This window comes from Zootoca vivipara, chromosome 5 (genome assembly GCF_965207765.1).
Source record: "Zootoca vivipara chromosome 5, rZooViv2.hap1.1, whole genome shotgun sequence".
In the NCBI taxonomy this organism is placed as follows: domain Eukaryota; kingdom Metazoa; phylum Chordata; class Lepidosauria; order Squamata; family Lacertidae; genus Zootoca; species Zootoca vivipara.
This window is the reverse complement of record NC_142588.1, coordinates 6435408-6462789: the sequence shown is the minus strand read 5'-3', so window position 1 is coordinate 6462789 and position 27382 is coordinate 6435408. Positions and strand designations below refer to the sequence as shown.

At 44.9% G+C, this 27382-nt stretch overlaps 1 protein-coding gene across 2 annotated transcripts in view; it reads left to right on the top strand.

The window, feature by feature from the left end:
• The window catches only part of SEMA3D (semaphorin 3D), a 165634-nt gene that overhangs the window by 40838 nt on the left and 97414 nt on the right, over positions 1-27382 (top strand). For both annotated transcript variants that reach the window (XM_035137527.3, XM_088669983.1), the window contains 2 exons: positions 12268-12446; positions 26030-26190. In XM_035137527.3, coding sequence (XP_034993418.2) covers positions 12323-12446; positions 26030-26190 — 285 coding nt within the window. In that variant the 5' untranslated portion in view covers positions 12268-12322. The remainder of the gene's footprint in view (positions 1-12267; positions 12447-26029; positions 26191-27382) is intronic.

Below are 27382 nucleotides of genomic sequence, written 5' to 3'. Positions count from 1 at the left end.
AGGGGCACCAACTTGCATAAAATATTGGGGGGGGCAGGTAAGCCCCGCCTAGCACAATTGATTATATGCTGTTTGAATGGCAATGCCCATCAACTTTGGGTAGGGGGCACCCCCCTCAAATATTTTGGGGGGGGCAAAAGTATATTGGCCTCTAGGAGTTGGTTCCTCTGATCCAAAATGCTTTCATTTGTCAGCAATGAATTTTCTGCCAGCCAACCTCACTGAGGAGCCTCTAGTTCTGACCCCACTGTTTTTGATTCCATAAACCTCTGCTCTGTCCCCAATTAATATTTCCCGCCTATACTTAGAGCTCTCACCTCTTGAGCCTTTTGCCGCCATGGCCTTCTCTTAACCGTTGTAATTTCTTTTCTGCAACATGTAGACCGGACTTAATAATGATAGGAGCTTGTAAAACCCGCCAGATGAAATCAAACATGTGTGTTCTGCTATTGAATTAATTAACAGCCACAGACAATTCAACAAAGTAGTAAGGAATTTTAATATATAACCATCCATATTTACCTCAGACTATAATAAACAGACCCCAAGAATGCTGCAGAAGAGCCACAGGACATTTGAAGATACGTTTAATGAGCTAAAACACAAGTAGGACACAAAGGCAAGATGTTCTTTATTTGGGTTTTCTGGGCACAATTTGTACAGTTACACAGCTCCACTTGAAATACAGCCTTATGGAGGCTCCACCTCCCAACATAGTCCCCCCCTCCCCAGTACACAATCACAAACCAAAAATAAGAGGGGATGGGTGCAGCTGCAGGGAAGATGATTCCAGATGTGCAGGAAGCCGTTCTAGATGCCATGTTTGGATGTGTTATTGAGTGAGCTCCACTAGATATGGAGCTGCGGGGAGGTTCAACAGATGTGGCCAGAGTCATGGGTAAGCTGAATATTCCACCTCTGTAAAGTGTGGGTGGCGCTGCGGGTTAAACCGCAGAGCCTAGGGCTTGCCAATCAGAAGGTTGGCAGTTCGAATCCCCGCAACGGGGTGAGCTCCCATTGCTCGGTCCCAGCTCCTGCCAACCTAGCAGTTCGAAAGCACGTCAAAGTGCAAGGAGATAAATAGGTACCACTACAGTGGGAAGGTAAATGGCGTTTCCATGTGCTGCTCTGGTTCACCAGAAGCGGCTTAGTCATGCTGGCCACATGACCTGGAAGCTGTACGCCGGCTCCTTCGGCCAATAATGCGAGATGAGTGCCGCAAACCCCAGAGTCAATCACGACTGGATCTAATGGTCAGGGATCCCTTTACCTTTAAAGCCCCCTGGTTCTTTGGCAGGACATTTGAGTTCCCTCAGCAGGCAAATTGATGTGGAAGGGGTTTCTTGAAGTCTGGAGTTTTTCAAAATACGGCATAATTATTATTATTTTTTTTGCAAATGTTCTGTATGGCAGTTTACATGGCATGTCAAAGTTTGCAAGCTTTGGGGTGATCAGCTCTCCATTTGTCATAGCACAACTTATTAGTGAGTAAGGTATCACCCTTCCAAGCCAGGTCGGCTTGTTTTTTGGTCCATCTTCTCATGGGGCTATTTGGAAATCAAAGTGGTTTATCCTATATAATAAAGTGCAAGTGTCTCTGCGTCCAGTCCCTGTGTCCGTGGGATTGTGCTACTGTGCATGTGCCCCACGGACAGCCGTTGGGACTTGGAGCGCAGAGAATTCGGACGGGATAAACCAGGACCGTGAGAGAGATTACATGCTTGCATATACACAACCATGGCGTGGCTTCCCCTTGCCTCTGCTGCGCTACATGAAAGATCTCTCTCTTTCCTCCTGGTTTCTTCTCCATTAGAGGGGAAGGAGAGGAGGCAGGCATGTGCCGGCGAAAGGGAAAGGGAGGGTAGGTGTGTGGGTGTGGATAGAGAGAGTGCGCGAGCCGTGAGTGATACGGTTGCTGGGCTGAAGGATCGTTTAGCCGTTACTGAGGGGCGAAAGCAGGAGAGCGGTTGGGCGGGCGCACCCGCGGGGGAAGGGGGAATTAGCCCCTGGAAGTGTGTGTGGATTTTTTTGGGGGGGGGGGTTGGAGGGGCTGCTGCAACTGGGACCAGCGAGGGGAGAGAGACAGAGAGAGAGAGAAAAAGAGGAGTAGAAAAAAGAGGGTGGGAAATGGGGAGGGAGAGGGGAAGCTGAGGAGGCAGCTGGCGGGGGGCGGGGAAGGGACTGAGTGAGGGGCTGAGGAGGTGGCGATGGGTGAGTCACCGGGGGGCGCTAATTAATTATAGCACCCGTTAATTTAACGGGCTTCATGATACTAATAGAAGCATAACTTCTGAATAAAATGCATTCTATAGGTCACCCCTTCACCACCATGTTTAGCTTGGATAAACTTGAATAAACTTTGAAGTCTTCGAAGCCTTTTCTTTGCCTCCAGATTCAGTCAAGATTTTGCTTGGATGGGAGCAATGGTTGTGTGTTCTGCTGTGGTGTATTTTATGGTGGTCCGGCCTGCAGTATTTATATTAACAAATGATACTATATAATACTTGATTAGTATTAATAATGGCTCTAAAATACTGATATGTTTTTTTAATCACAAACTGGTGTAGAAATGTGGAGAATTCCACCTCAATATATTCCATAAATTTTCTCCATTCTTTCAGAAACGTTTCATCACCCTGGTATCTGATTCTTGCTCAGGCATCCCCAAACTTCGGCCCTCCAGATGTTTTGGACTACAATTCCCATCTTCCCTGACCACTGGTCCTGTTAGCTAGGGATCATGGGAGTTGTAGGCCAAAACATCTGGAGGGCCGCAGTTTGGGGATGCCTGTTCTTGCTGTTAATCTGGCTATTTCCGCATATTCTAGCACTTTCTGCTGCCATTCCTCTATAGTTGGAAGTTGTTTCTGTTTCCGTAACTTTGCAATAAGCAATCTTGCCCCCGTTGTTGCATACAGGAAAAATGTATAGTCATTCTTCTCAATATCTTCCCCACCATCCCCAAAAGAAATGCTTCCGGTGTTTTCTTAAAAGTATATCTTAGTATTTTTTTCCCAGTTCATTATAGATACCTTCCCAGAATATTTTAAGATTTTCGCATTTCCACCACAGGTGTATAAAATTCCACCTAAGATGGGGAAACTGAGGAACAGAGAGACCCTGAAGTTGACATATTTGCCCATCCCTCGTGGGGAAGCTACCCTTGAACAGGAGTGATCCATACCCACCTTGGGGCTGCACAGTCATAGATGGGACCCTCAGGACCTTCTCATCACACTGTTTGGATGTGCCAGCAAGCACCAATACAGACTGAACAGCTCACCCATCTGGTAGTCAGAGCCAGGGTGACTTCATTCATGACCAGCAGGCAAGGGGCAGCTGTCGCCTGAAGTTCAACAGCCATGCTGAGTTGCTGTTAGCTAATTTCTAACTCTTCGTATTGGCACTGATACTGTGACATTAATAACGTTCTTTTTATAGAATCATAGAATTGTAGAGTTGGAAAGGGACCCAAGGGTCATCTAGTCCAACCCCCTACAAGGCAGGAATCTTACTTGCATGTTTAAGTGCAGATCTTTCTCAATTGCATGTATGCTTGATGAAATGTCTATGATAATTATTATTACACTACATAGTCCTCAGGGTGCTTTGCCACATACTAAAATAATTGCAAACTGAAATGCTAACTGAAATGACAAACCTAGACAACATCTTAAAAAGTAGAGACATCACCTTGCCGACAAAGGTCTGTATAGTTAAAGCTATGGTTTTCCCAGTAGTGATGTATGGAAGTGAGAGCTGGACCATGAAGAAGGCTGATCGCCGAAGAATTGATGCTTTTGAATTATGGTGCTGGAGGAGACTCTTGAGAGTCCCATGGGCTGCAAGAAGATCAAACCTATCCATTCTGAAGGAAATCAGCCCTGAGTGCTCACTGGAAGGACAGATCCTGAAGCTGAGGCTTCAATACTTTGGCCACCTCATGATACAGGTTTTTCCATCAGTGCTTGATCAATGAACAGTTCTACCCAGGAGTGCCAACTTGAATATAATATTTTTTATTTTTTTTAGGGGGGGAGTAAGCCTTGCCCTGCATAATAGATCACATAATAGATCACACGATGTCCCTGTTTTCATTGGAAAAATATGGCCAGTTATGCAGCCACTGAGCCAATGAGATAAGTAACTATACAACCTTTAGAAGACATTCCTACAGCCCTATGTAGGAAAGGTTTTTTTTAAAAAAAAGATTAATGTTTTATTCTGTTTTTATATATGTTAGAAGCTGCCCAGAGTCGCTAGGGCAACCCAGTTAGATGGACAGGGTAAAATAAATAAATAAATAAATAAATAAGGCATCGCTTTTTGGGGGGAGTTAAATCACAGAGTCTAGGGCTTGCTGATCAGAAGGTCAGTGGTTCGAATCCCTGCAACGGGGTGAGCTCCTGTTGCTCGGTCCCAGCTCCTGCCCACCTAGCAGTTCGAAAGCACATCAAAGTGCAGGTAGATAAATAGGGACCACTCCGGCGGGAAGGTAAACGGCATTTCCGTGCACTGCTCTGGTTCGCCAGAAGCAGCTTTGTCATGCTGGCCACATGACCCGGAAGCTGTCTGCGGACAAACGCCGGCTCCCTCGGCCTATAGAGCGAGATGAGCACCGCAACCCCAGAGTCGGACACGACTGGACCTGATGGTCAGGGGCCCCTTTACCTTTACCTTTACATTGGAGGGTATGCTTTTGTTTCTCTCTCTCCCACTCTCATAATTTTTTTTTTTGCATTTTCTTTTTTACATAAAGGTTATTTTCATTTCCCAGAATAACTTATGGTAAAAGTTATATTTTTTGAATTGATTCTGTACTCACAATAATGTCTTTTCTGAAAGAAAGGCAAGGAAGGAATATATCTCAACTGCAACTTCTTCTTCTTTAGCCAATTTGTAGCTCAGTTCTGCTCTGGGTCAGGTATGGCCTGAATCAATGCAGAAGGGCAAATGCAGTGCTGTATTCACGAGAAATGGGAGAGGCAACTGGTACTAAGAGCTCAGTCTTCCTTCTTTTTCTTCGCATGTAGCCAACTCTGGGTTATCTTAAGCCACTTTCCCCCCAATATCAGCTTAGACGAATGAGAACTGAGTGTGATGTGTTGATAAAACCACGCCAGCAAAAGCCTATTGAAATCCACATCTTTCGGCTATGATGAAATTGAATGACTTACTCTGCATAAGATAATCAATTCTAAGTGCTGCAAAAGCATTTTGCTGGACAAATTCTCTTTCTGTAAAATCCAGGCACACTTTGTAGGGGTGTGTGTGTGTGGAATTAATCCCAGTTGGGAATATGCTTGAGTGCACATAGAAATGGGTACAGTGCTCTCCACTTTCCCTGCATGTATTCTCCTCTTACTCTCTGGGCAAAATCCAGAAAAAAGTCCGTTGTGTGTGTGATGCACATTCCACTGGAGCTGACAGGGCTGAGGCCGGAGAGCTTTTTCTGGATTGCGTCAACTGACTATAAAAAGGCGAATCCAAAACCTAGTTGGAGAAAGCGAAACGTCTCTGAAAGCATTCCTATTAGCTGAACGCACTTCTTTCTCAATAGCACCTCCTAGTATTAGGAGCTAAGAGATGTATACAGCGGTGATGACATGGCAAGAACAGGGATGTTTCGCTCACCCCACCTTCCCAAGTGTGGACTAAGTTTCAAGGGAAGGTGTTTTTTTGTTTTCTTGCAAGGTTAGTTCCCTTGTGCGGAGAGAATACTGGAGAGCTGGGTGTTCCTGCTAGAACTGTTTATGTACCGCAGGCAGGGGTCCAGACAGCAAGTGTGAACATTTAATGTAGCATCAGTTTCCCCAAAACAAGAGCAGTTATGCAGTTGTCTCCCCTCCCATATTCCTCTTCCTTTTTGCTAGCCAAACCACATTTCTTTCTCTTTTGCTGGCTACGATCAAACTCCACCACCCTTCTTCCCTGCTAGAGAGATAAGAAGAGTTGTCCCTTCTGCGGTCTATTTTGTCACAGTAGAATCGCACACAAGGAACTCTAGGAGTGCTATCCTGATGCAGAAGAGCTAAGGGGCTCTCGTGGATATGAGCAGACATTTCAAGCACAGCTCTTATCGACTGAGCCCAAGATGATCTCTTAGTAACTAGAAAATCAGCCCAGAGCAAGGCTTTGATCAATGCTTAAATGTGTGTTAGAAGATACTTGGCTTATGGTCCAAGAGATGAGTTGGAAAAGCTGGTTCAAGCTTCAGAAGACCTGTCTGCTGAGAATGGTGACTTTGGACGAGGATTGGGGGAGGAATTCATTTGGTCTGCCTCTCACAGCAGACTGGCCCAGTTGGAATGTTCTCTTTTATGAATTTTGCTCTGAAATTTTAGTGCACAACATGTTTGCACAAAAATATACGCTTAACATAAGACATGCATATAAATTGCACATCTTACTGGTGGATGGATTTCAAAGTGTATATCTAATAAAAGTTATTTACCATTTGATGGTAGTGAAACCTCTTAAGTGGTTTACAATGATCAGCGATATCAGTTAAAAACAATTAAAAGCATTTCAAGGTCATTAAAATTAACAGCAAAAAAAGATTAAAACGTGTAGATATCTAAGTCTCTAAGGACTTTATATACCAATAGCCGCACCAGCTACCGGATGAGATAGCTACATCCCTGCTGCAATGGTTATGCATTAGGGTGACTGGATATAATTTGCTAATGAAGGCATTACGAAGTGAAAATGTCCACAAAATGCAAACAAAACACGGCATGCAAAGGGATGGAGCAGACCGAAATGACCTGTGATTGATTCCAGCAAGATGGAAAAAGCTGCAGAGCCCATCTTTTACCCGGACTGGAAACAATCTGATACCCTGCGTTCTCTGTCTTTCAGATGTGTGTGATTTTGTTCTTGCATTTTCCCTGAAGTTACTGCTTGAGTATCTTCTCTGTATCTGAAAACAATGAGCCTTTCCCCAAGCTGAGATTTCCTCTTAACATTTGCATTCAACGTGTAGTTAAGATGGGCTTAAACTGTTGCACAAGAATAAGTTGGCGTTGGACTGGAAATTTTCTTTCTTTCTGGAGGCAACTTGCAGGCTCTTGCTGATGGTGGTCCACTAAAAGCTATCATGGTTATGCATTTCTTTTCCTTAGATCTCACCTTTGAGATCCGTGACTCTTCGACCAAATATCTTTGAGGTTAGCTTGACCCTTGATAAGTGCTTTTTAAGTGCTTTGATCAACTGATATTCTTCCCACCCCACCCCACCCCATGGAATCCTGCCTGGCCCTTGAGAATGACGTATCCATCTCTCTTCCAAGCTCCTGTTAACACCTGCCTTTGGGCATAAGCCACAGTGAATAGCTTTTTACATTGGACACAATCCACTGGAGAAGTTCTTCTGATCATGTCCCATTTTTAAATCAATGGAAGCAGGGAGAAGGCACAGCCAATTCCATTAATAATAATAATAAAAGATCCCAAATGGAACACACAAGCCCACCTTGACAAAAGCACAAAGTAGACATTGCGGAAAGTCCCATAGGTCCAGGGTCTTACAGCTCTTTTCCACCGTCATTTGCTAAACCTGCAGATGCCAGAGCTCACTCTACTATTATGCTACAGTCCCAAGACAGAAAATAACTGCTGTTGGTAACAATAACTGAGGATAGCGGTGATTGCTGTGATTTTGTTCATCGCAGTGCTTGGCAGAGACCAAAGGGTATGACCTCAATTTTACCTGATACTGAACTCCCAGCCTTCAGGCACGCAGTAACACAATGAGCAATGTGATAACTCTAAAGGTTATTTCACAATCATCAACTTAAGCCTCGCAATGAATAGGCAGGTTGACATTCCATTGTTAGCACATCATGTTCAACTTTTTTACTCTTAAACAAATCCCACTGTAGTGCGCTGCACCTGATACGTCTTTCTATACGCGCATATTCAACATTGTTCCTGGAACCGTCTCCCTAATGGCTGCTTTAGAACTCTCTCTGGATTCAGTTAATGCAGTTTAAGAATAATAACATGGATATTATGTCAGTCAAGGCTGACAGGCTGAATTTATGGGTGAGTCACAACCCTTTTGCGTTAAGACTCTGCGGCTAAGCCGCAAAACCTTCCCCAAGCGCTATAAGTTGCGTTTAGATATCAGATTGAACAAAGTGGCCTATGAAGTCTCATATAGTTACACTGACTCCTATTGGCTGCTGTGAGAGCCTGGAATAGATTAACTATCCATCCATTGGCTCCAGCTCTACAGTTTCGTGGTATCATGGGAGTCATTGATGTTAACTAAGTTGGTCTTTGGAGGCTGTAATCCTAAACTTGCTCACTGATCCCAAAGACATTGACTTCAGTGGGACTTAATATGGTTGTGCTGTGAAGCTGCAATCCAAACTGTGTTTACCATGGAGTAGGTGCCATTGAACACAGCGGGCTTTGCAACGTGCTGATGACCAAACTGTAAATCTGAATGCTGTTGGGGAAATGAACAGTTTCTTTTTCAGATACCCGTCAAGACACGAGGCAGGGCAAATGTGAAATTCTATGTAGTGTGGCTCTTCATCAGAGATTAGAGGTGTGATCTTTCTTTTTCTCCCTTTGTGCAACATAGGGGCAAGGGTGGTGTCTCCATTAACATGACTGTGGAGAGGAGTTGAATGGAAGTGACCATTCCACGTCAAAGACAGCCCAACCCTATAGGTGATATCCAGAGTAAAGCCATTGAAATAAATGGGCTTATGTCTTCTCGGAAGTAAGCACAAGTGCCTTATTTCCAGATAGGCATGCGTAGGATTGCACTCTTTGACACTACAACTGGAATTTTCCCTCATTTCCATATGGCAACAAAGAATATTGTGTGATCAGAATGAATCTGTAAGTACTTTAAGTAAGAGAGCCAGTTTGGTGTAGTGGTTAAGCGCGGTAGACTCGTAATCTGGTGAACCGGGTTCGCTTCCCTGCTCCTCCACATGCAGCTGCTGGGTGACCTTGGGCTAGTCACACTTCTCTGAAGTCTCTCAGCCTCACTCACCTCACAGAGTGTTTGTTGTGGGGGAGGAAGGGAAAGGAGAATGTTAGCCGCTTTGAGACTCCTTAGGGTAGTGATAAAGCGGGATATCAAATCCAAACTCTTCTTCTTCTTCTTTGCTGTGGCATGCGACTGCATGGCAGAGTCAGCCCCTTTTCCTGTTATGGGGGGGGGGGGGAACCCTAGCCTTGAAGGTGGTTCAGCTATGATAGGAGTCAGCTTGAATATCTTTGAAATGTCTGGTTTAAAGGGACTGTCTGTAAACATGCCTTCTAAGTCAGGTGGGGGAACCTCTGGTGCAGCAGGGCCAAAGGCTGCCCTGGACTTTCCCAAGACCTGCCCCTTCCTACTGCTGCTCCAGTGGAGGCTGGTGCTCCCTGGGACTGGTGGGGCAGAAAGCAGGGAACCCCAGAGTCGGTGAAGCCAGAGTCAATAGCAGGTAGAGTTAACTGACCGATTCTAGTCATCGTCCCCATCTTCTACCCTTCTACAATGGCAATATCAAGACTAGCAAGAAAGGAGCTGACAGGCCGTGCCACTCCCTGGATGGTAGGTGGTAGCTGAAGGCAGACCAAGGCTGGTAGGACAGTGTCCCACTCAGAGCCGTCTTTCCCATTGGTCTTAGTGGTTCGTTGCGCCAGGGCGTCAGCCTCTCAGGGGCGCCCTAGCGAGTGGGGGAACTGCGCGGCTTTGCCGGCATCCTCCCCTTTCCCTGCACGCCCGCCAGCTGCGCCCCACCAGCTATATGGCTGGCAGGCGTGCAGCTTCCTTCCCAATCCTCTGGAGGAGGAGAGCAATCCTCGCAGAGGCTTAGGATGGAAGCTGTTTTCCTCCCAAGCCTCTGCATCTGCTAAAGACGGCCCTGCTCCCAGTCGCTGTCCTCCTCCTGCCTCTTGGCGAGAGGCGGCATGCAGCCTTCCCGGGCTGCCTTCTTGGCCACCCCAATGCTGAAAAGCATCTCCGTCAGCATGTTTTCCTGCTTGGTCGCCGCCACCATGCCGGGGATCAGGGTGGTGGGGGAGGCAGAGGGCATTTTCCCACTACCCCCTCCCTTGTTTTGGAGTTGCCGGGGGGTGCCCTGGAGGGATCTTTGCACCACGATGCCAGATAAGCTTAAGAGGGCCCTGGCCCTACATGCCCGAATGGACCAACCTCCACTGCCCCTGTGCTGTGATATTGAGCGTTTTTGCCTGGTTGGAACACGTCCTTGACCTGTGATGATTTCTCATTTGCCAGGTGGAGAAGGGGAAGATTGGGTGTCTGTTTCAAGTGCAAGTAGATAAATAGGGACTGCTCCGACGGGAAGGTAAACAGCATTTCCGTGTGCTGCTCTCGTTCGCCAGAAGCGACTTAGTCATGCTGGCCACATGACCCGGAAGCTGTCTGTGGACAAATGCCGGTTCCCTCGGCCTATAGAGCAGGATGAGCACCGCAACCCCAGAGTCGGACACGACTGGACCTGATGGTCAGAGTACCTTTACCTGAAACCTCTGGCTTTTGCATGGATGGAATGTAACCCACTGTACAAAGGGGAGGCTCACATCCATTGCACTGGCCACTTTTTGCCTCTGGGTCCCCACCATTGGCATGCAGCCCCCACGAGGGAGTGTGGTCCTCAGGGTGAAAAAGGCCCTTGTTAAGCATTGCCGTCGCCGCCACCCCTCACCATATCATTGCTGTTTTTTTCATGATCTCTCCAAAAGGGATTCTCAGAAAAATGCTTAACAGAAATATTAAAGACTTAATCCAAAAGCAGAAGCCCCTTTTTGAGTTGTGTCTGATAAAGAACGTGAATGAGTTGGGCCATACAGAAAACAGTGGCTCTTTTTCTCTCCGTCTCAGACCATGGATCTCATTAAGCCTTGGCGATGGAGGGAGCAGGGATTTCCTCTGGCTTGATGTCCCGTGGGCACCATTGACAAAACAACCGCCAGTCTCTTGAGAGAAGCTCTCGAGGTCTCCCTCCTGCTTTTAGGAGATGGAGCAACAAATTGGAATCTGATGGGGATCCAACTCCAACAGCAGCCAAGTCTGCAATGGATAAAGAGGGAGACTCACTTGGCCCCAATATCGCTGAGCAGCTGCCTTGTGTATAAAGGAGGCCTAGTGTGTTGTGTTCTAAGGAGATTGTGTTTTTAAATAAATAGACAAAAGGGAGATGCACCCAAAGGACAAATATCTTCAGTAAACAAAAATTGCTCAACAGAGGAAGAAATGTTCATTCTGTAGCCATTTTCAGAATTTGCTGAAAGCAGGCAAGTGCCTCTTTGGATTTATTCATTTATTTATTTGCTGGTTCATATTTTTCTCATGTACCTGAAGGTACCTCCTCTTCTTCCCGTTCAAAGGCTCTTGCTCAGGTGAGCCAGCCGAGATGTGCTCGCCTTAAGCTCATTTCTCCCTTTCCTTCCTGTCCTAAATGCTGCATATCGAAACGGTTGTCCATTGCCTCTGTTGACTCAGTTGTTCTGTCTAAGGAATTTTGTGTGGATGGCCAGCAGCCAGCTGGAAAGTCACATCTTAGGACCCATAAAGTAGGTGGGCTGGATACAAAAGCAATGCCCTCATTGGTTGGGCTGTAGCATCAAATGGTAGCTTGCATGTGCAAATACCCATCACTGGCTAATTGCTATCCATGAAATGTTCCTATTGCTCAGGGTCAGCTCAAGGACAATGGTTTTCCATGGAGAAAACAGTCTGTTTCGGAAGTGTGCAGCCTTGATGTTTGCTGAGCACATAGAAGGAGGAGAAGTACCGTGTTCACCTCTTGCACATGTGCATGCCAAACATTTGCTGAACTTGCAGAGGCTGGTTGTGTGCACAGCAGAGAACATGCGGGGGTGGGGTGTGTGTGTGGACTTCTGAAAATGCCCAAGAAACTTGGCTGAAAGTTAGCAAGGGCTGAGCCATTAATCGATGAGAATTCAAATGACAAAAATGCATGTGCTACCTACTGTCAGTTATGTACTGGAACACGTGACAATTCCCGATGGAGGGCTTTGCTCATGTAAAAACACGCTGATTCCTAGACCATCCCTGGGCCGGATTGAGATGGTGATTGGGCCGGATCTGGCCCCCGGGCCTTAGTTTGCCTACCCATGAGCAAGCATGTCTAGCTCCTTTGGGTCCATCTGAAATTTTTTTGAGTATATCATAAAATATTTTCCGTTGAGAATAATGCTTTAAGCCATCCTTCATTTAAAAACAATACAAATCTTACTTTACCAAAGAAGATGACATTTTATTTTTCTTTACAGATTTCTTTTGGATTGTTGAAAGAAAGGAGAAGTGCAAGAAAAAAAATCCGGAGAAATGATTGCAACAAGATCTCTCAAAACCCAACATCTTTGTATGATGTTCTGCTTGGGAATGATACTCTTGCCAGTGTCCGTAACATCTAAACAAAATGTCCCGAGACTTAAACTCTCCTATAAAGGTAAACATTTTAAGTGACTTTTCAGTGTTATTATTCCTGCTTTGTTGTAACATTGCCAACAAATATTTTCAGTTATTTGGGTCCCCCCCCCTGAAAAGTAACTCAATTGTTGTCATTCTTTTAGAAAATGGTAAATAGCAACATAATATATTTTAAACATCTAGACCAAAACAAAACTTTGAGTGATAATGTTTGTATGTTTGTGAGGGTGGTGGTTGAGTGGAAAAGTCTGGCAACTGAAATGAAGACATTCAGATTAGTTTTATGACTCTCTAGCTGATAAAAAATGATTAAAACAATAAATGTTTACATGGTAAATAAGAGTGTGTTGCATGCTTTAATGTGAACAACATGGCAAGAAAAATGGGAACAAGAGAATAAGCCAGTCTCTTCACTTCACTGAATAAGTGCCTTTAACATTTGGTAATATATTGAGAATCCTCTATGGCAATTGTTTAGTTTAGAATTTTAACAAGGAGAAATGTAAAGTACTACACTAGGGCAAAAAAGAGAGAAAAAGTAAGGCACGAATATAGGATGGGTGACACCTGGCTTGAGAGCAGTACATGTGAAAAAGATGTAGGAGGCTTGGTAGACCACAAACTTGACATGAGTCAACAGTGTGATGCAACAGCTAAAAAAGCCAATGCAATTCTGGGCTGCATCAATAGGAGTATAGCATCTAGATCAAGGGAAGTAATAGTACCACTGTATTCTGCTCTGGTCAGACCTCACCTAAACATTAGGAAGAACTTCCTGACAGTAAGAGCTGTTCGACAGTGGAATTTGCTGCCAAGGAGTGTGGTGGAGTCTCCTTCTTTGAAGGTCTTTAAGCGGAGGCTTGACAGCCATCTGTCAGGAATGCTTTGATTCCAACAGCAATGCTTTGGTGGAATCTTCTTTCTTGTAAGATTGCTGGGAGATTGCTGGGGGGCCAGAGATCAACCAGGATCTACCAGGAAGACCCCGTGATCTACCAGTAGATCACGATCTACCTGTTGGACATGCCTGAATCGCAGAGCCAATGACAAAATATGCCCACAGTCGGGCTTCTCCAGCAGCGTATAACTAAGAGAGTAGCAATGCATCATGTGAGAATGGGAGTATTACAGCTCAAGGATACAAGATTGCCCCTCATTTCATCTGTGATATGTGGGAAGGCATGCTGCTGTGTTTGTTATAATCAAGGCTGAGAAGGGGGAAAAGAAACCAGGCACCAGGTTGACTGGATGCCTAAATATTTCATGCAGGTGGCTAGGAACTGAGAATCTCACTGTCAGCTGTACATACGGAGGATGTTGTTGAATTTGATGCTGCCTCTGGATTCTTTCTTTGCAATGTGATGTTGGTGCCTAGAAATCTAAGACATTTTCCCAGCCCTGCTTAGCATCTCACTCAACAGGTTACTTTCTTGATAAGGGAGGAAATAATCTTCTGATTGCAAGATTGCGCAACCAGCGTATCCGTTACAAGGTCAACTAATTAAAAATCTAGGGGAACAACATTTCCCTTTGGATTGCTGAAGGTCTGCTCAGTTTATAACCTGCTAACCCCAGTGCAGCCCATAAGCCATGGAGTGTCACCTTGTGGCATGGCAATCCCGCCAGGTGTATGTAGATTGTGGCCAAGAAACCTGGTAAAAAACCTGGTGGCCATTTTTACTTCCCCTCCCACCATCCAGTGGCAGAGGAAGGGGTGCGGTGGGGGTGGTCCGCCCTGGGTGTCATCCCTGAGGGGGGGGGAGTGACATCGCCACCACACCCCCTTGGGATGCTCGCCGCAGGTGGCACCCCATGACTTTTAGAAGACATCTGAAGGCAGCCATCTTTAGGGAAGATTTTAATATTTGATGTTTTATTCTGTTTTTAATCTGTTGGGAGCTGCCCAGAATAGCTGGGGAAACCTAGCCAGATGGGTGAGGTATGTGTGTGTGTGTGTGTGTGTGTGTGTGTGTGTGTGTGTGTATGAATAAATAAATAAATAAATAAATATTAATAGAGAGGGATCCATAGGTTCTTCTTCCATGCTGATTTTGACCCTTCTTGGGTAAAGGTTGAACCATAATCATGTCTCATATTTTGAAATATGAGAAAGAGTTTGCATGGGATCAGGGGCTCAACTTGTAACCTTTCACGAGGACAGTTTCCTTTCCCTTTTTCCTTTCCTTTTATTTTTTTAAAAACACTCCTCCATTTTTAATTGCTTCAGTAACCAGGATGGCTTTGCTTTATTTGGCAGTCACACAAGAAAGATAAGCGGCTTAGGAACAGGGGAACCTGTGCGTGTCCACAGCCCGAGGTCCTCTTTGTAATAACAAATGCTTCAAACTGGATACATTTCTATTTACGATGTTTCAGGATTAATTATTTAACTTGGCTGTGTGATGTTTTCTGAACTGGGTCTGTGACTTTTTCACCAGTAATGCGAAGTCGCAGAAGAGCATTTCATCATCTCTGTAACAACAGCAACAACGACAATACTTGAAAAAGAGCCCCTCTTCTTTGTGCAGCTGTGTCTTTACTCAGAGTTTGTTCAAAAATATCCAACATTAAAGAGCTAGCCATAAATGGTTAGAAGGAACTGTTTTGAACTTGAGACAACCCGCAGAGCTTTCAGGAGAGTGGACTTTATGACTGTACTGCTCCCATAACAGAGAACTGCTTTTATTTTTAATGAATCTTCTCCTTTCTGAGAGGTCTAAAGTTCACTCTTGTAGAAGGTCATCAGGCTCTGTCCTGCTCCGCTCTGATCAAAAGAGTTAATTATTGTGGGCCCAGCAGAGGCTGGGAGGTGAAACGGTTGTGATCTTCTTGCGTGGAGAATCTCTGATGGATGTGGTAAAGCAATCGCTCCCTGACTGGCACTACTCTTCCGTTTTTGTCTTCCGTGAGCATTTACTTTTTCTGTTAGCCAGTGGGTGCTTGTTTGTCCCAGATTTGATGGGGAGCCAGGTGGGCAGGGGTCTAGGCAAATTGGCTTGGTGCCCCCTTCTTACATTTATGGACCCCTTTCAGGCTCACTGGACAGTTTGGCATGGCAGCAGCAGTCTGGCAGCAGTGCCGTTTTAATTTCCTATGATGCTCTGGACTTCCCAGCATAGTTTCCATCTAGGGCATTGTGGGAAATAAAAGGCAATCCTCGCAGACCCTGATGTGGAGGGCCCGGGGCAGCAGTTAGTGCAGGTGGGCCCTGCCGGCCTCGTGGGTCAAAATGCTCGTTTTGATTTTAGTTACCAGGGCCTTCAGCAATATAATTTCAGGTGTGCATTATAGCAGGGCCATCTTAAAAAGCAGAGACCTCACCTTGCCAACAAAGGTCCGTATAGTTAAAGCTATGGTTTTCCCAGTAGTGATGTATGGAAGTGAGAGCTGGACCATAAAGAAGGCTGATCGCCGAAGAATTGATGCTTTTGAATTATGGTGCTGGAGGAGACTCTTGAGAGTCCCATGGACTGCAAGAAGATCAAACCTATCCATTCTGAAGGAAATCAGCCCTGAGTGCTCACTGGAAGCACAGATCCTGAAGCTGAGGCTCCAATACTTTTGGCCACCTCATGAGAAGAGAAGACTCCCTGGAGAAGCCCCTGATGTTGGGAAAGATGGAGGGCACAAGGAGAAGGGGACAACAGAGGATGAGATGGTTGGACAGTGTTCTCGAAGCCACCAACATCAGCTACGAACATGAGTTTGACCAAACTGCGGGAGGCAGCGGAAGACAGGAGTGCCTGGCGTGCTCTGGTCCATGGGGTCACGAAGAGTCGGACACGACTAAACGACTAAACAACAACAATTCTAGCAGGGCATGATGGGATGTAGATGAATTTATAGGCCCTTTGTAGCCATCCTGTGAGTCTCTTTCTTGTGTGTACTCTGCTACATCAAACCTCTGTATTATTTACAGAGGGCCTTGCCCAAAATGCAACATTGCTGTCATTCACAAGGGTGGAATCAGCAATGGCAGCCCCCCTGTCTGTCAACACCACCACCTTCCCTACCACAGGGAATCTGATCATGGATCCCACAGTCACAGAGAAGGCTTTGGATAGTGGTCTGAAGGCCATTCTTGAATGACATCACTTTTTCATCATGGCAAACAAGCAGGGAAATTAGAGTGGGATGTTTAGCTAGTTGAGGGAGGGAGGAGTCTCTGAGCCATGTTTTCCTATGATTAAACCTAGCGATTGTACTAAAATCAAGTCTGCTGAATGCCGGGTGCGAGTGGGGGCACAGCAATTGAGGTGTTGGGTTAAGACCGGAGAGACACAGGTTCAAATCCCCACTTGGTGATGAAGCTCAATGGGGTAACTTGTCACCAACTTTCAGCCTAGCCTACCTCACAGGGTTGTTGTGAGGGAAAAGGTGGGTTTTTAAGTCCAATAACAAATAAATAGGTATAAGTTACATACTTAAAAACAAAGCAAAGCTGAGATGCGTCATAGCTAGAGATCTTTACCTCCCTCTGTGACTGTGATTCCAGTTTCCCTGCAAGTGAAGGAACGGCAACGGGGGGTTGACTTGAAGAGTTACAGAGGTTGAAGGCTGCTGATGAAATAAGCAGCCAAGCAAATAAGATGGAGTTATGTTCTGCTCACAATTATTTGTTTGAAACCAGCAGAACAAGGACTGTTTACAGCAGGCAAGGGGGTCTCTTCTCTCCACTCTATTTCTTACATGACGATGCTCATGCTTTGCAAATGGTACAAAGCCCAAGCTTTCCCAAAGAAGCAACAGATTCTCTTGGATGTCGGTGGACCTTAATCATCTCTTGATAACTTGGATCATTATGAGCTCATTCTAAATTCTTTGGAAAAAATGGACTTTAAGAGGAAACATGATTCCATGAAGCTGCCTTCTTTTTAGTAAGAATGATTAGTCAGAGTAACTGGGGGCAAATACTATCCTTGATACTTTGCCAAAATGTAGCGTGTTTTGCTGACCAAGTTTTTTTTTTAAATCCAAGCAGTACCGGGCTGTCTAATTTTTCAAGCTGTTTCAAGCACAGGTGTCTCCTAAAAATTAAATGACTAAATCATTGTGTTCAATAGATGATGCTTCCGATATCTTGTGAAGGTGCATTTGGCATCTTTCTTTAAAATTGTGTTAGTGTGAGGGAGGCAGGGAGGGAGGGAGGGAGGAAGAGAGAGAGAAAATCTGTTCTTCAAACTTGAAAAGGATGAGTGGGTCATAAATCTATACATATACCCAAGTTTCACTGAGCTGAAGTTTTGTCTGGAAACATTGAACATTGTCTCGGTTCCAACAAAGCACACAACTAGCTGTGTGTGCCCAAAGAGAATATTAGCTTGTGGCGCTGTGAGTTAAACCACAGTCTAGGGCTTGCTGATCAGAAGGTCGGCGGTTCGAATCCCTGCAATGGGGTGAGCTCCCGTTGCTCGGTCCCAGCTCCTGCCCACCTAGCAGTTTGAAAGCACATCAAAGTGCAAGTAGATAAATAGGGACCGCTCCGGCGGGAAGGTAAACGGCGTTTCCGTGCGCTGCTCTGGTTCGCCAGAAGCAGCTTTGTCATGCTGGCCACATGACCCTGAAGCTGTCTTTTCATGATCACCATGATTGTGGACTATAGGTCACAACCAAGCAGAACTGCTATGTGCTGCTCAAAGGTCATTAGGATGATTGTACTGAGCAGAAGGAAACGTGGATCTGGGCTTTATTCCTCCATCATTCAGCTCATTCATTTTAACTGTGCACCATCCCTTGACATTTGCATTGTCTGTCTAAAGACAAAACAATGCAACAGTCTTCTGGAATGCATGTTTGAAAGGCATTCCCTCCATTTCTTGTAAGCCTGAAATAACTGTATTCCAATAATGTGTATACTGCTCATCCATTCCAAATTTTGTTGATGAGAGGGAAATAGTAGGCTTTGGGTCATTTCGTGAAGTATGAAAGCCAGACCCACAGACGATCCACCCCATGCCAAGATTCAAGTGTTATGTTTTAGTTTGTAAGTGAAAATGAGTTGCTTTATTTCCCATCCTCATTTGTCTACATCACAGAGCCTGACGTGATTTGATATGAATCAGCGTCTGTGCCCAGGAGAATGACTGGAGGCTAAAACAGCAATGGGTTTGTTGAAATACACTACCCTGTAGAGGTTCATTAATCTTTTCATGTGCTCAAACCTAACCGCTGCAAATTATACCTGATAACAGCATTGAAATCCTAGTGCTGTTAACCCCCCCCTTACTGTACAGTCTGCCAACTCGACATTAGTTTCGCATTGCTTTTAAAAAAACAGATTTCTTTCAAATGTCAGGACTCTGAGCTGGCATTCTCACTGGCCTGCTCTGTAAATTACTGTCATTGGTCCCAACCACTTTAGGGATGACAACTGAACATTAGCTAATTCACTGTAGTGTTAGATAATGACTGGAAGGGTCAATAGACTGGTTCCCTGGATCCCTCTAGAAGTTGTTGAACTCTAAGCTCTCATCAACCCCAGCTGGTATGGCCAATGGTCAGGGATGATTCCTTGTACAGTCATACCTCGGGTTAAGTACACTTCAGGTTGCGTACTTTCAGGTTAAGTACGCGACGGACCCGGAAGTGTTTACTTCCGGGTTCCGCTGCGCGCACATGTGCAGAAGCGTTCTGCGCACTTTGCGTATGCGCAGAAGAGCTCCATCAGCACTTCGTGCACGCACACTATCCTCGCTCAGGTTAAGTACTTTTCGGGGTGCGGATGGCACCCCGGAACCAATTAAGTACTTAACCTGAGGTACCACTGTACAAACCAGTATGGATTTATTTTACCAAGGACATGTATGCATTTCTTAATGCTGTCTTCCATTTTTCAAATCACCTCCCCAGTAGTCTGCACTCTGCAGTCTTCTTGCGTGACTGCTCTTTAGTCAAAGCTCAAGGGAAACCGTCACGAGGCAGCTCCTCTCGGTTCCAGGGAGCTTTTTTTCAGATCAGGAAGCAGGGGCAGCTGGGGAGGCTGCAGGGTGCTGGAGAAGCAATGCTTTAATGGAAAGAAGGAAAGACAACTTGGGCACCTTGTAATTGTAGGGTAAGCTCAACCCCCACTCTACAAAGCCTCTTTTGCAGACGTCTGCAACTTTCCAGAAACCGGAGGACAGGCGCAGCATTTGTCTATTCCAAGCAGAGATTCAAAAGGTTCAGCCTTTGGGATCTCAAGTTCAAAGGATCTCTGGAGACAGGGCTAGGAAAGACCTGCACCAGAAATCTTGGAAAGGGCTGCAAGTAAGAACAGACCGTACTGCCTGAGATAATCTCAGTATAAGGCAGATGTGTTCATGTTCATAATTTCCTGCTGTTCGCCCTTGGATGCTTGGAACAGACAGTGCTCTGCAAGCATGGAGCTGCGATCCTCTTGGAATGTAGCAGGGCTGCAAACACACCCTTTCCTTCCAACGACCACTTCACACAAAACAGGTGTCCTTCTCAGCTTTCGTTTGCATGTCATAAAACCGCAGGAATGATCTCATCCTCGACACCATCACGCATCTGTTTTATTGGGTTTATTTCCAGTAGGCATACACAATTGCTCATGGGATGTAGCTATCACTCAGAAATATTCACCACGCATTGTGATACGCAGTACACTCTCCTGCGTGGGATTTCTACCGTTCGTCAAACTGTGTTTGAAGGAGTCCCATGGCTCTTTGGAAGCTGTCAGGGTTTTTCAGACTACTCCTGAGTAACGACCTTCCACATGCTTGTCTTTCAAAAGTCTTTATTGGTGCACATTATTTACAGTGTAGTGAGCTGTCGGTTTCATGTCTTCTCATTCCGTATCAGAATCCGGCACTGCCCCTTTTCGCGACTCTGACCAACATAAAAGCCTCGGGACAGTGAATCTCCTCCCCTTTCTCCTCCTCCTCAATACTGGTGTCGGGGGGAAGGGTCTACGGTCTGCCTTCTCCCTGTTCACCCTTCCCGCCTCTCTCTCTTACTGCCTGTGGAGCAGGGGCTCTCCAATGCTGCCAGAGCCCTGACACTCCTTCTCCGTCTCCTGACTCACCCCTTCAGACCCTGCGCTTTCATGACTGCTTGGAGACGGGCTGCTCCTGATGAGAGGGGGGGGGGGTTCTCTATAATCCCTCCCCCTTACAGAAGCTTTTCAGGAGTTCCTCAATGAGAAGATCCGTAGTAGCAGAAAGACAGCCTGCCCAGCACAGCTGCTCTCCTAAAAGGCACAACCACGAGCAAGTGTCAAGTGTGCTCTCTATTTTACGCAAAGTGGGGTTGAGCTCCAGCGGTCCTGTGAGAGTGGGAGTGGGGGCAACTTGGGGAAGTTTTGCTAGGTGTTACTGTGTAAGGAGTGAAAGAGAAACCTCCATGCAGAGATTCCGTTTTGGCTGGCCTGTCCAGAATGTGGGTTAAGGGCAGAGGGATCTTCCTTGTTCAGAGCCAGACTATCGGTTCATTCAATATTACCGACACTTTCCTAGTCCTACCTGGCAATATCAGAGATTCATCCTGAGACCCTCTTTATGCAGAGGAGATGCTATACCACTGAGGTTTCTTCCAAATAAATGGAAGACTGCCCAAGATAATATGCAAGGGTCTCTGGAGATTTTTAATCCAAGACGACATCCCTTGTTCCAAACACCTAGGCTTCTTCAGCACAACAGAGGTGAGCTTTAAACAAAAACCCTCTAGAATTCCGATGACCCACCGATGTGCTTAAAATTTACAGGACTTGGCTATCTATTTTGGGAACACCATGAGCCAAGACACAATTAATTCATGAAACGGGAGGCACATCCAGACCTCCCTTTGAAAAAAACCCAAATGGCCATTTGTCACAATTTAGCATTAAAGAGCAGGTGTTCGTGGGGAAAGCAGCAGGGGAGAAAAGTGTTTGGACATGGCATTTTAAAGCGCAGACCTTAAAGCCTAGAAATTGTAGGGCAGAAGCATAGTTTGGATGAAGATGAATGCCGAGCGTGTCTCTTGCTTAAGATCCTGAGCAGCACTTTGCTGAACCAGATAAAGATCCACCAAAGTTTAGCAACTGCAGCAGTTGGTGGTGGTCTGCCAGAACCTGACCTTGTAGACCATGGTTTAATTTTCTGGTTAAATGTTTCCAGCATAAGATCATTTACATTTTACTTTCTACATAACATTAGTAATCAGCCAGAGCAGTCTCTCTCTCACACAAGTTAACAAGCCAAAGATCAGTTCATAACAGTTCATAACCAAATGTGAGTAGCATAGTTTTTTAGGAAATACTTTCCCAACAACATTGTTTTTCTCCAAAGGCAGGGTTAATATTTAAGAGTCGTGGAAATGCTTACTGTATTTGTCCTTTAGGGTATTCCTTTCTTGCTGAATGAGAAATTCTTGTTTTTGGAAAGATGGCACACTGCCCTGATATTAATATGCATTTTTTTAAAAAACCACAGGCCCTTGATTAAGTGGGTTGAAAGAAAAGCTTAACTTCATTTTGACATGCACATCTCCATTAATGGAGGTCAGTTTTCCAACTGCTCCACAAAAGAAGATTTAGGTTTTCAGGGGTATTTACAGAATGAAGTGGATAGATGAACCCGTTTGAAACAGCCAAGGAAAGGGGAGAAAATGGCTAGTTTTTAATTCATTTTTATTTTATTTTTAGTGTCTTGGGGGGTTGGTTGGAGGGAGGGGTTTCTGGGATTTTCTGCCTACATCCCAAAATAACTGGACCACTACACTCCTGTCCTTGACGAGCATTAAGTTGGAAAGGAATTAAGAGCTACAAATGGAACTTGTTTGGCTTTGTCCTGGCCTGATGATTATCAACTTGTGGTAAGATGGAATCAAGCTCTTCCATGGGGACTGTGAGATGACCTTCCTGCTCAGATACGAAAAGAGCCATCAGTATTAGCATTCCACCAGCATTCCACCAGCTCTTGGAAGTGACACTGCTTAGACAAGCATTTCTCTGATGTCTTGACTAGAGTTTCCCACTCTTTCTCAATTGTTATGGTGTTCCAATGGGCTTGTTTACTATATATTTAAAATATGATGTTTTAATGTAGTTTTTTTCACTCTGTATTGCTGTGCATTACAGGTAGGTCTGTTTCTTATAATTGGATTTATTCTTTTTATTTTGCTGCCAGCTTTTATTTCCTTGTAAATGGTATTGTTATTTGTTCTAATAATAATAATAATAATAGATGGCCCTAGTGTCAGAGCTGACTTGGCGGAGCTCTGTAGGAAACGGTTAGCCCAGCAGGAAACCAGAGTCTTGAGAGATTTGTATCCTCAGTGCCAACTTCTGGTCTTCTGCCGGGGCGCTGTTTGCGACGGAGATTTCTGGCAGCAAAGTGGGCACTCCAATGTCAGCTCTAGATTTTCCACCAGCTCTGTGGCTGCCTTTGCTCTGGAGGCAAAGTAGGGGGATCAGGGCAGAGCTTGAGACAGAGACAGAATCATTCGTGGAGAAGACAGGCAAACTACAACATAAGAGAAGAAGTGTGCATGCACATGAAAGCTCATACTAATAACAAACTTAGTTGGTCTCTAAGGTGCTACTGGAAGGAATTTTTTTTTGTTTTGTTACACATGAGAGGAGGCCCTTTGACTGCATTGGATTACAGCAGCTTCTTACAGGTCCTCGGTTGTACTGGGGGTTCTCTGCTGTTGTGGGCAAAATTGGCTGAGAAAGACTTTTGAGGACACTAATGCACACATAAATTTTGTCCAAAGCATTTGCATTTTGTTCCCAGTTTGTCTTATTTATGAATTTGCTTGCATATTTGTTTATTAAAACAAAAACAAGTCCCAGAAGCATGACTCTAGAGACTGTTGAAGCTGGCTTGCAATAAGCACAACTTCATTTAAAGGAGATGTTTACTTTTGTTTACTTTTGACATCTCGTATATAAAGTCACACGTAGAGCATTCCAAACAATATCAGCATTATCAGTTATAGATTCAATAATATGAATGGTAAATGTCCGTTTATAAAATAATTCTAATTAACACATTAATCAAATGATTTATTGCAGAGCACAAGATGTTTGGATCGTGTTTGACCCTGTAAAAAGTAAATAACAGCTTGTCACTCTGCCATGAATTTAGGATGTGGCCGCAAACATTCATAAAAAAACCATTACAGTCACTAACAATAATAGATAAGATACAGTTGCAAAGAGAAAAAGCAAGTAATTCTCAAAACAAGGAACTAACAAGGTTGCCCCAGAAAAATCTCAAGTAGAACTACAAAAATGCAATGCCCAGTGGAATAAAGCAGTTCTCATTGGCCTCTCACAACCCTCTAGGGTGCTACCTCCCCCCCCAAAAAACCCTTACTTCTTGTGTTGATTAACTACCATCTGACAATGCTGGGATAAGGAGGAAGGCCAGGGAGATCTCTGTATTGGAAAGGTATAAAACATTTACATGTCTACATGGTGTTCGGGTGCATAGATCACTGAAACGTGACCATTGCTCAGAATGTTTTTAAAAGTTGTTGCCTTCATGAATCAAACAGTAGCATCATTTGCTAAACACATGGACGTTTGATGGCTCTTGCAAGCAATGTACCATTCAGGAAAGGAAATTAATCCAAAACTATGCAGTTGGCTGGGTAGTTGCAGCACTGAGTTCCCTCTCAGGTTGCTCAAATCCACAGTCTACATCCTAATCTACATTATTCATTTACTTTCTTTTATTTAACACACACACACACACACACACACACACACAATAAAAGAAAACATTAAAATTGTCAACAAAATATTGTTAAAGCAGGTATTTGAGAAGCATTCAAAAACTAAATAAAAATTCCTTCCAGTAGCACCTTAGAGACCAACTAAGTTTGTCGCAGTGGCGCTATGGATTAAACCACTGAGCCTAGGGCTTGCTGATCAGAAGGTCGGCAGTTTGAATCCCCTCGACGGGGTGAGCTCCTGTTGCTTGGTCCCAGCTCCTGCCAACCTAGCAGTTTGAAAGTACATCAAAGTGCAAGTAGATAAATAGGTACCACTACAGAGGAAGGTAAACGGCGTTTCCGTGTGCTGCTCTGGTTTGCCAGAAGTGGCTTTGTCATGCTGGCCACATGACCTGGAAGCTGTACGCCGGCTCCCTCAGCCAATAACGCGAGATGAGTGCCGCAACCCCAAAGTCGGTCATGACTGGACCTAATGGTCAGGGGTCCCTTTACCTTTTAAGTTTTGGTATGAGCTTTCGTGTGCATGCACACTTCTTCAGATACCACACGAAAGCTCATACCAATGACAAACTTAGTTGGTCTCTAAGGTGCTACTGGAAGGAATTTTTTTTATTTAGTTTTGACTATGTCAGACCAACACGGCTACCTACCTGTAATTCAAAAACTAATTCATATCAACTGCAAGCTAAAAACATATTTTAAAACTGCATGTAACTTCTGCATGTCTGGATAGGCTTGTTTAAACAAAAAAATTCTAAGCAGGAGCCAGAAACAGTAGAACAAAAGTCCCTGCCTCATTTCAATGTTGATATATTGATATTATTGCAGATGTGGAACGAATATCATGTGGCAGATACAACAGTGCCAATTGTACCCATGTCAAGTGGGCTCACATTGGGGTAGGATAATTGTGTGGTGATACCCCGATCCCTCCCAGAATAAATAAAGACACAGGACACATTGCATAAGCTTAATGGGCGTAAAAGGCCACCACTTTATTGATTACGGATGTAGAGAGGTATTGGCTTAGGCATTGGATCTAACCGTCTATATCTGACCCCAGCCCACTCTGCTGGCAGTCTGTGAAGGGTTAAGCACCGTTGGGTGAGCCCTGCGATGCAGATCAACTAGGAACTCACCCTGGGGCCACCGCCATGGGGCGTGCCTTAGGCCCTCACCTACCACGGCTTTGGACGTGGCCACGCCCCCAGACTCCTTAAGGGAGTACCCTTCAGCCTTTTGGGGGAGGTGATGGCAGCAACCTCCCCCACACACACCTGTACCCTTTCAGAGATAATCCAATGCCTACCGCCAAAAACCAAAGTTGTGACGAGTTGTTACGAGGTAGGTGAAAACCACCAGGCCACAGCCAATTTGCCAAGTGGGGAAATTCCTACCAGGCCCCTCCTCAACGGCGACCAACCGAGGTCCACAGCAATGTCAAGAGGAGAGCCCTGCCTAAAGGGAGGGTGGGCGGAAAAAACGAAGCGGCTGGGGGTCAGGAAAGAAAGACTGAACCCCCGGCTGCACGCTCACTTAAATCGGCGAGCCACGCCCCCCTGGAGTGTCCAGATTGGACGCGCCAAGGGAGCGCCATGTCCGGGATCCAGCCAATGGGCTGGGAGGATGGCAACCATCCCCCCCAGCACATGCTCGGGCTCGTGGTGCCCACAATCTCCCCTCCTCCTACGGCGGAAGGGACTTTCCATAAGCCCACTGGTACCAAACTGTTCACCACCTTGAACTTGGCTCAGCAGCCTCAGATAGAGGAAGCTCTGGTGTGCTACCGCCCACCCCACCGTCCTATAGCAAGAAATGTTGCATGCTCCTGTTATCTTAACCAGTGAAGATCGTGTTGGGTGCATCTGTTTACAGAAGACACCAATAAGCCGTTTGTATACATTTTTGGTGATAAAGATGTTCTTCATTCTCTCATAGACTTGCTGCTTTCCAACAGCTGCGTTCCGTTCCTGGGCTCGTCGGAGGGGCTGGACTTCCGAACTGTGCTTCTCGATGAGGAAAGGGGTCGGCTGCTTCTCGGCGCTAAGGACCACATTTTTCTGCTCAGCCTGGTTGATTTAAACAAAAATGTAAAGAAGGTCAGTTTATAAGAGGATATATGTGTGTTCGTTTCAGCTGATAAGTTTGTTTTTAGCCGCTCTGTTCCTGCTTGCGTTGGACAAAGAGTGAACATCGTTTGTCATGCACCATCACAAGGATTTAATAGCTTCCCCTCCCACTGCTAACGTGGCTTGCTTTTAATAAACTGGATTTGTCAGCATGCATGGCCTCTTGTACAGTAATATAACATGACAAATATCGATTGGACTTCTGCCCCCTATCTGGCTGGAATGTAAGCAAATGGCAACATCTCTCCTTCCATCTTGTGTTATGACAACCACGTCCAAGCAAAGGCAGTCTGCACTTAGCCCAAGTTCTCATCTCAATTATACCTACTGACCTGTGTGCAGGTTTCATCAGCCAAAAAGTTTGACCCTTTACAGTAGGCTCTCAGAGTTTTACAGAAACAGTTTAGAAACATTGCCAACATGTGTGTGTGTTCATGCTCACATCCCGGGAGTGTTTCCCGCATCGTCTATTCCCAGAGCTCAAAAGTTTTTAATGATGGACCTCCCACAGACAATAATCAAAATTAAGGCTCCTGAAACATTACCTTTCATAGAGCAGAAGCTGGAATATATTTAAAAGATACTCTTAGCACCATTGCTTCGCTTTGGCCCAAATTGAAACCCCCAGTTTCAATACCTTCTAAGGGTGTTTGTGGAATAATATTTCTGTGAGTTCCAAGGCAGAGTGGCCTCAGTCTCACCTCCCAGATTCATGAGTAGATTGGAACATAATTACGGTATCCTTTAGATTCCACATGACTCTCTTTTAAAAAACAAAGCAAAAGCTGCTTTTGCATTTACAAGGTACTTTAAAAAAACAAACCTTATTTAAAAACAATTAGCAAACATAAAGTGTTGTCTTTCAAGATGAATACATGCAGATGTTGTATCTTGCATGCAGTCCTACACAAGACACATTTTCAAATAAAATATAGTTAGAAATGCGTGCATTGAGCTAAAATACTATTTAAATACACATTTTGTGATATGATATATGTTTTTTTCACTTTGTGATAAAATTAATATACAGGCACACATGCAAAATTTGCAAATATCCCCAATATAATACTCCTAATCGATTAGAGTTTCCCCCCTCCTTCATAGAGTGATCAAATCAGTTGCGGGTTCAGATCCCGAGACCTCCCCAATAAATAGAGACACA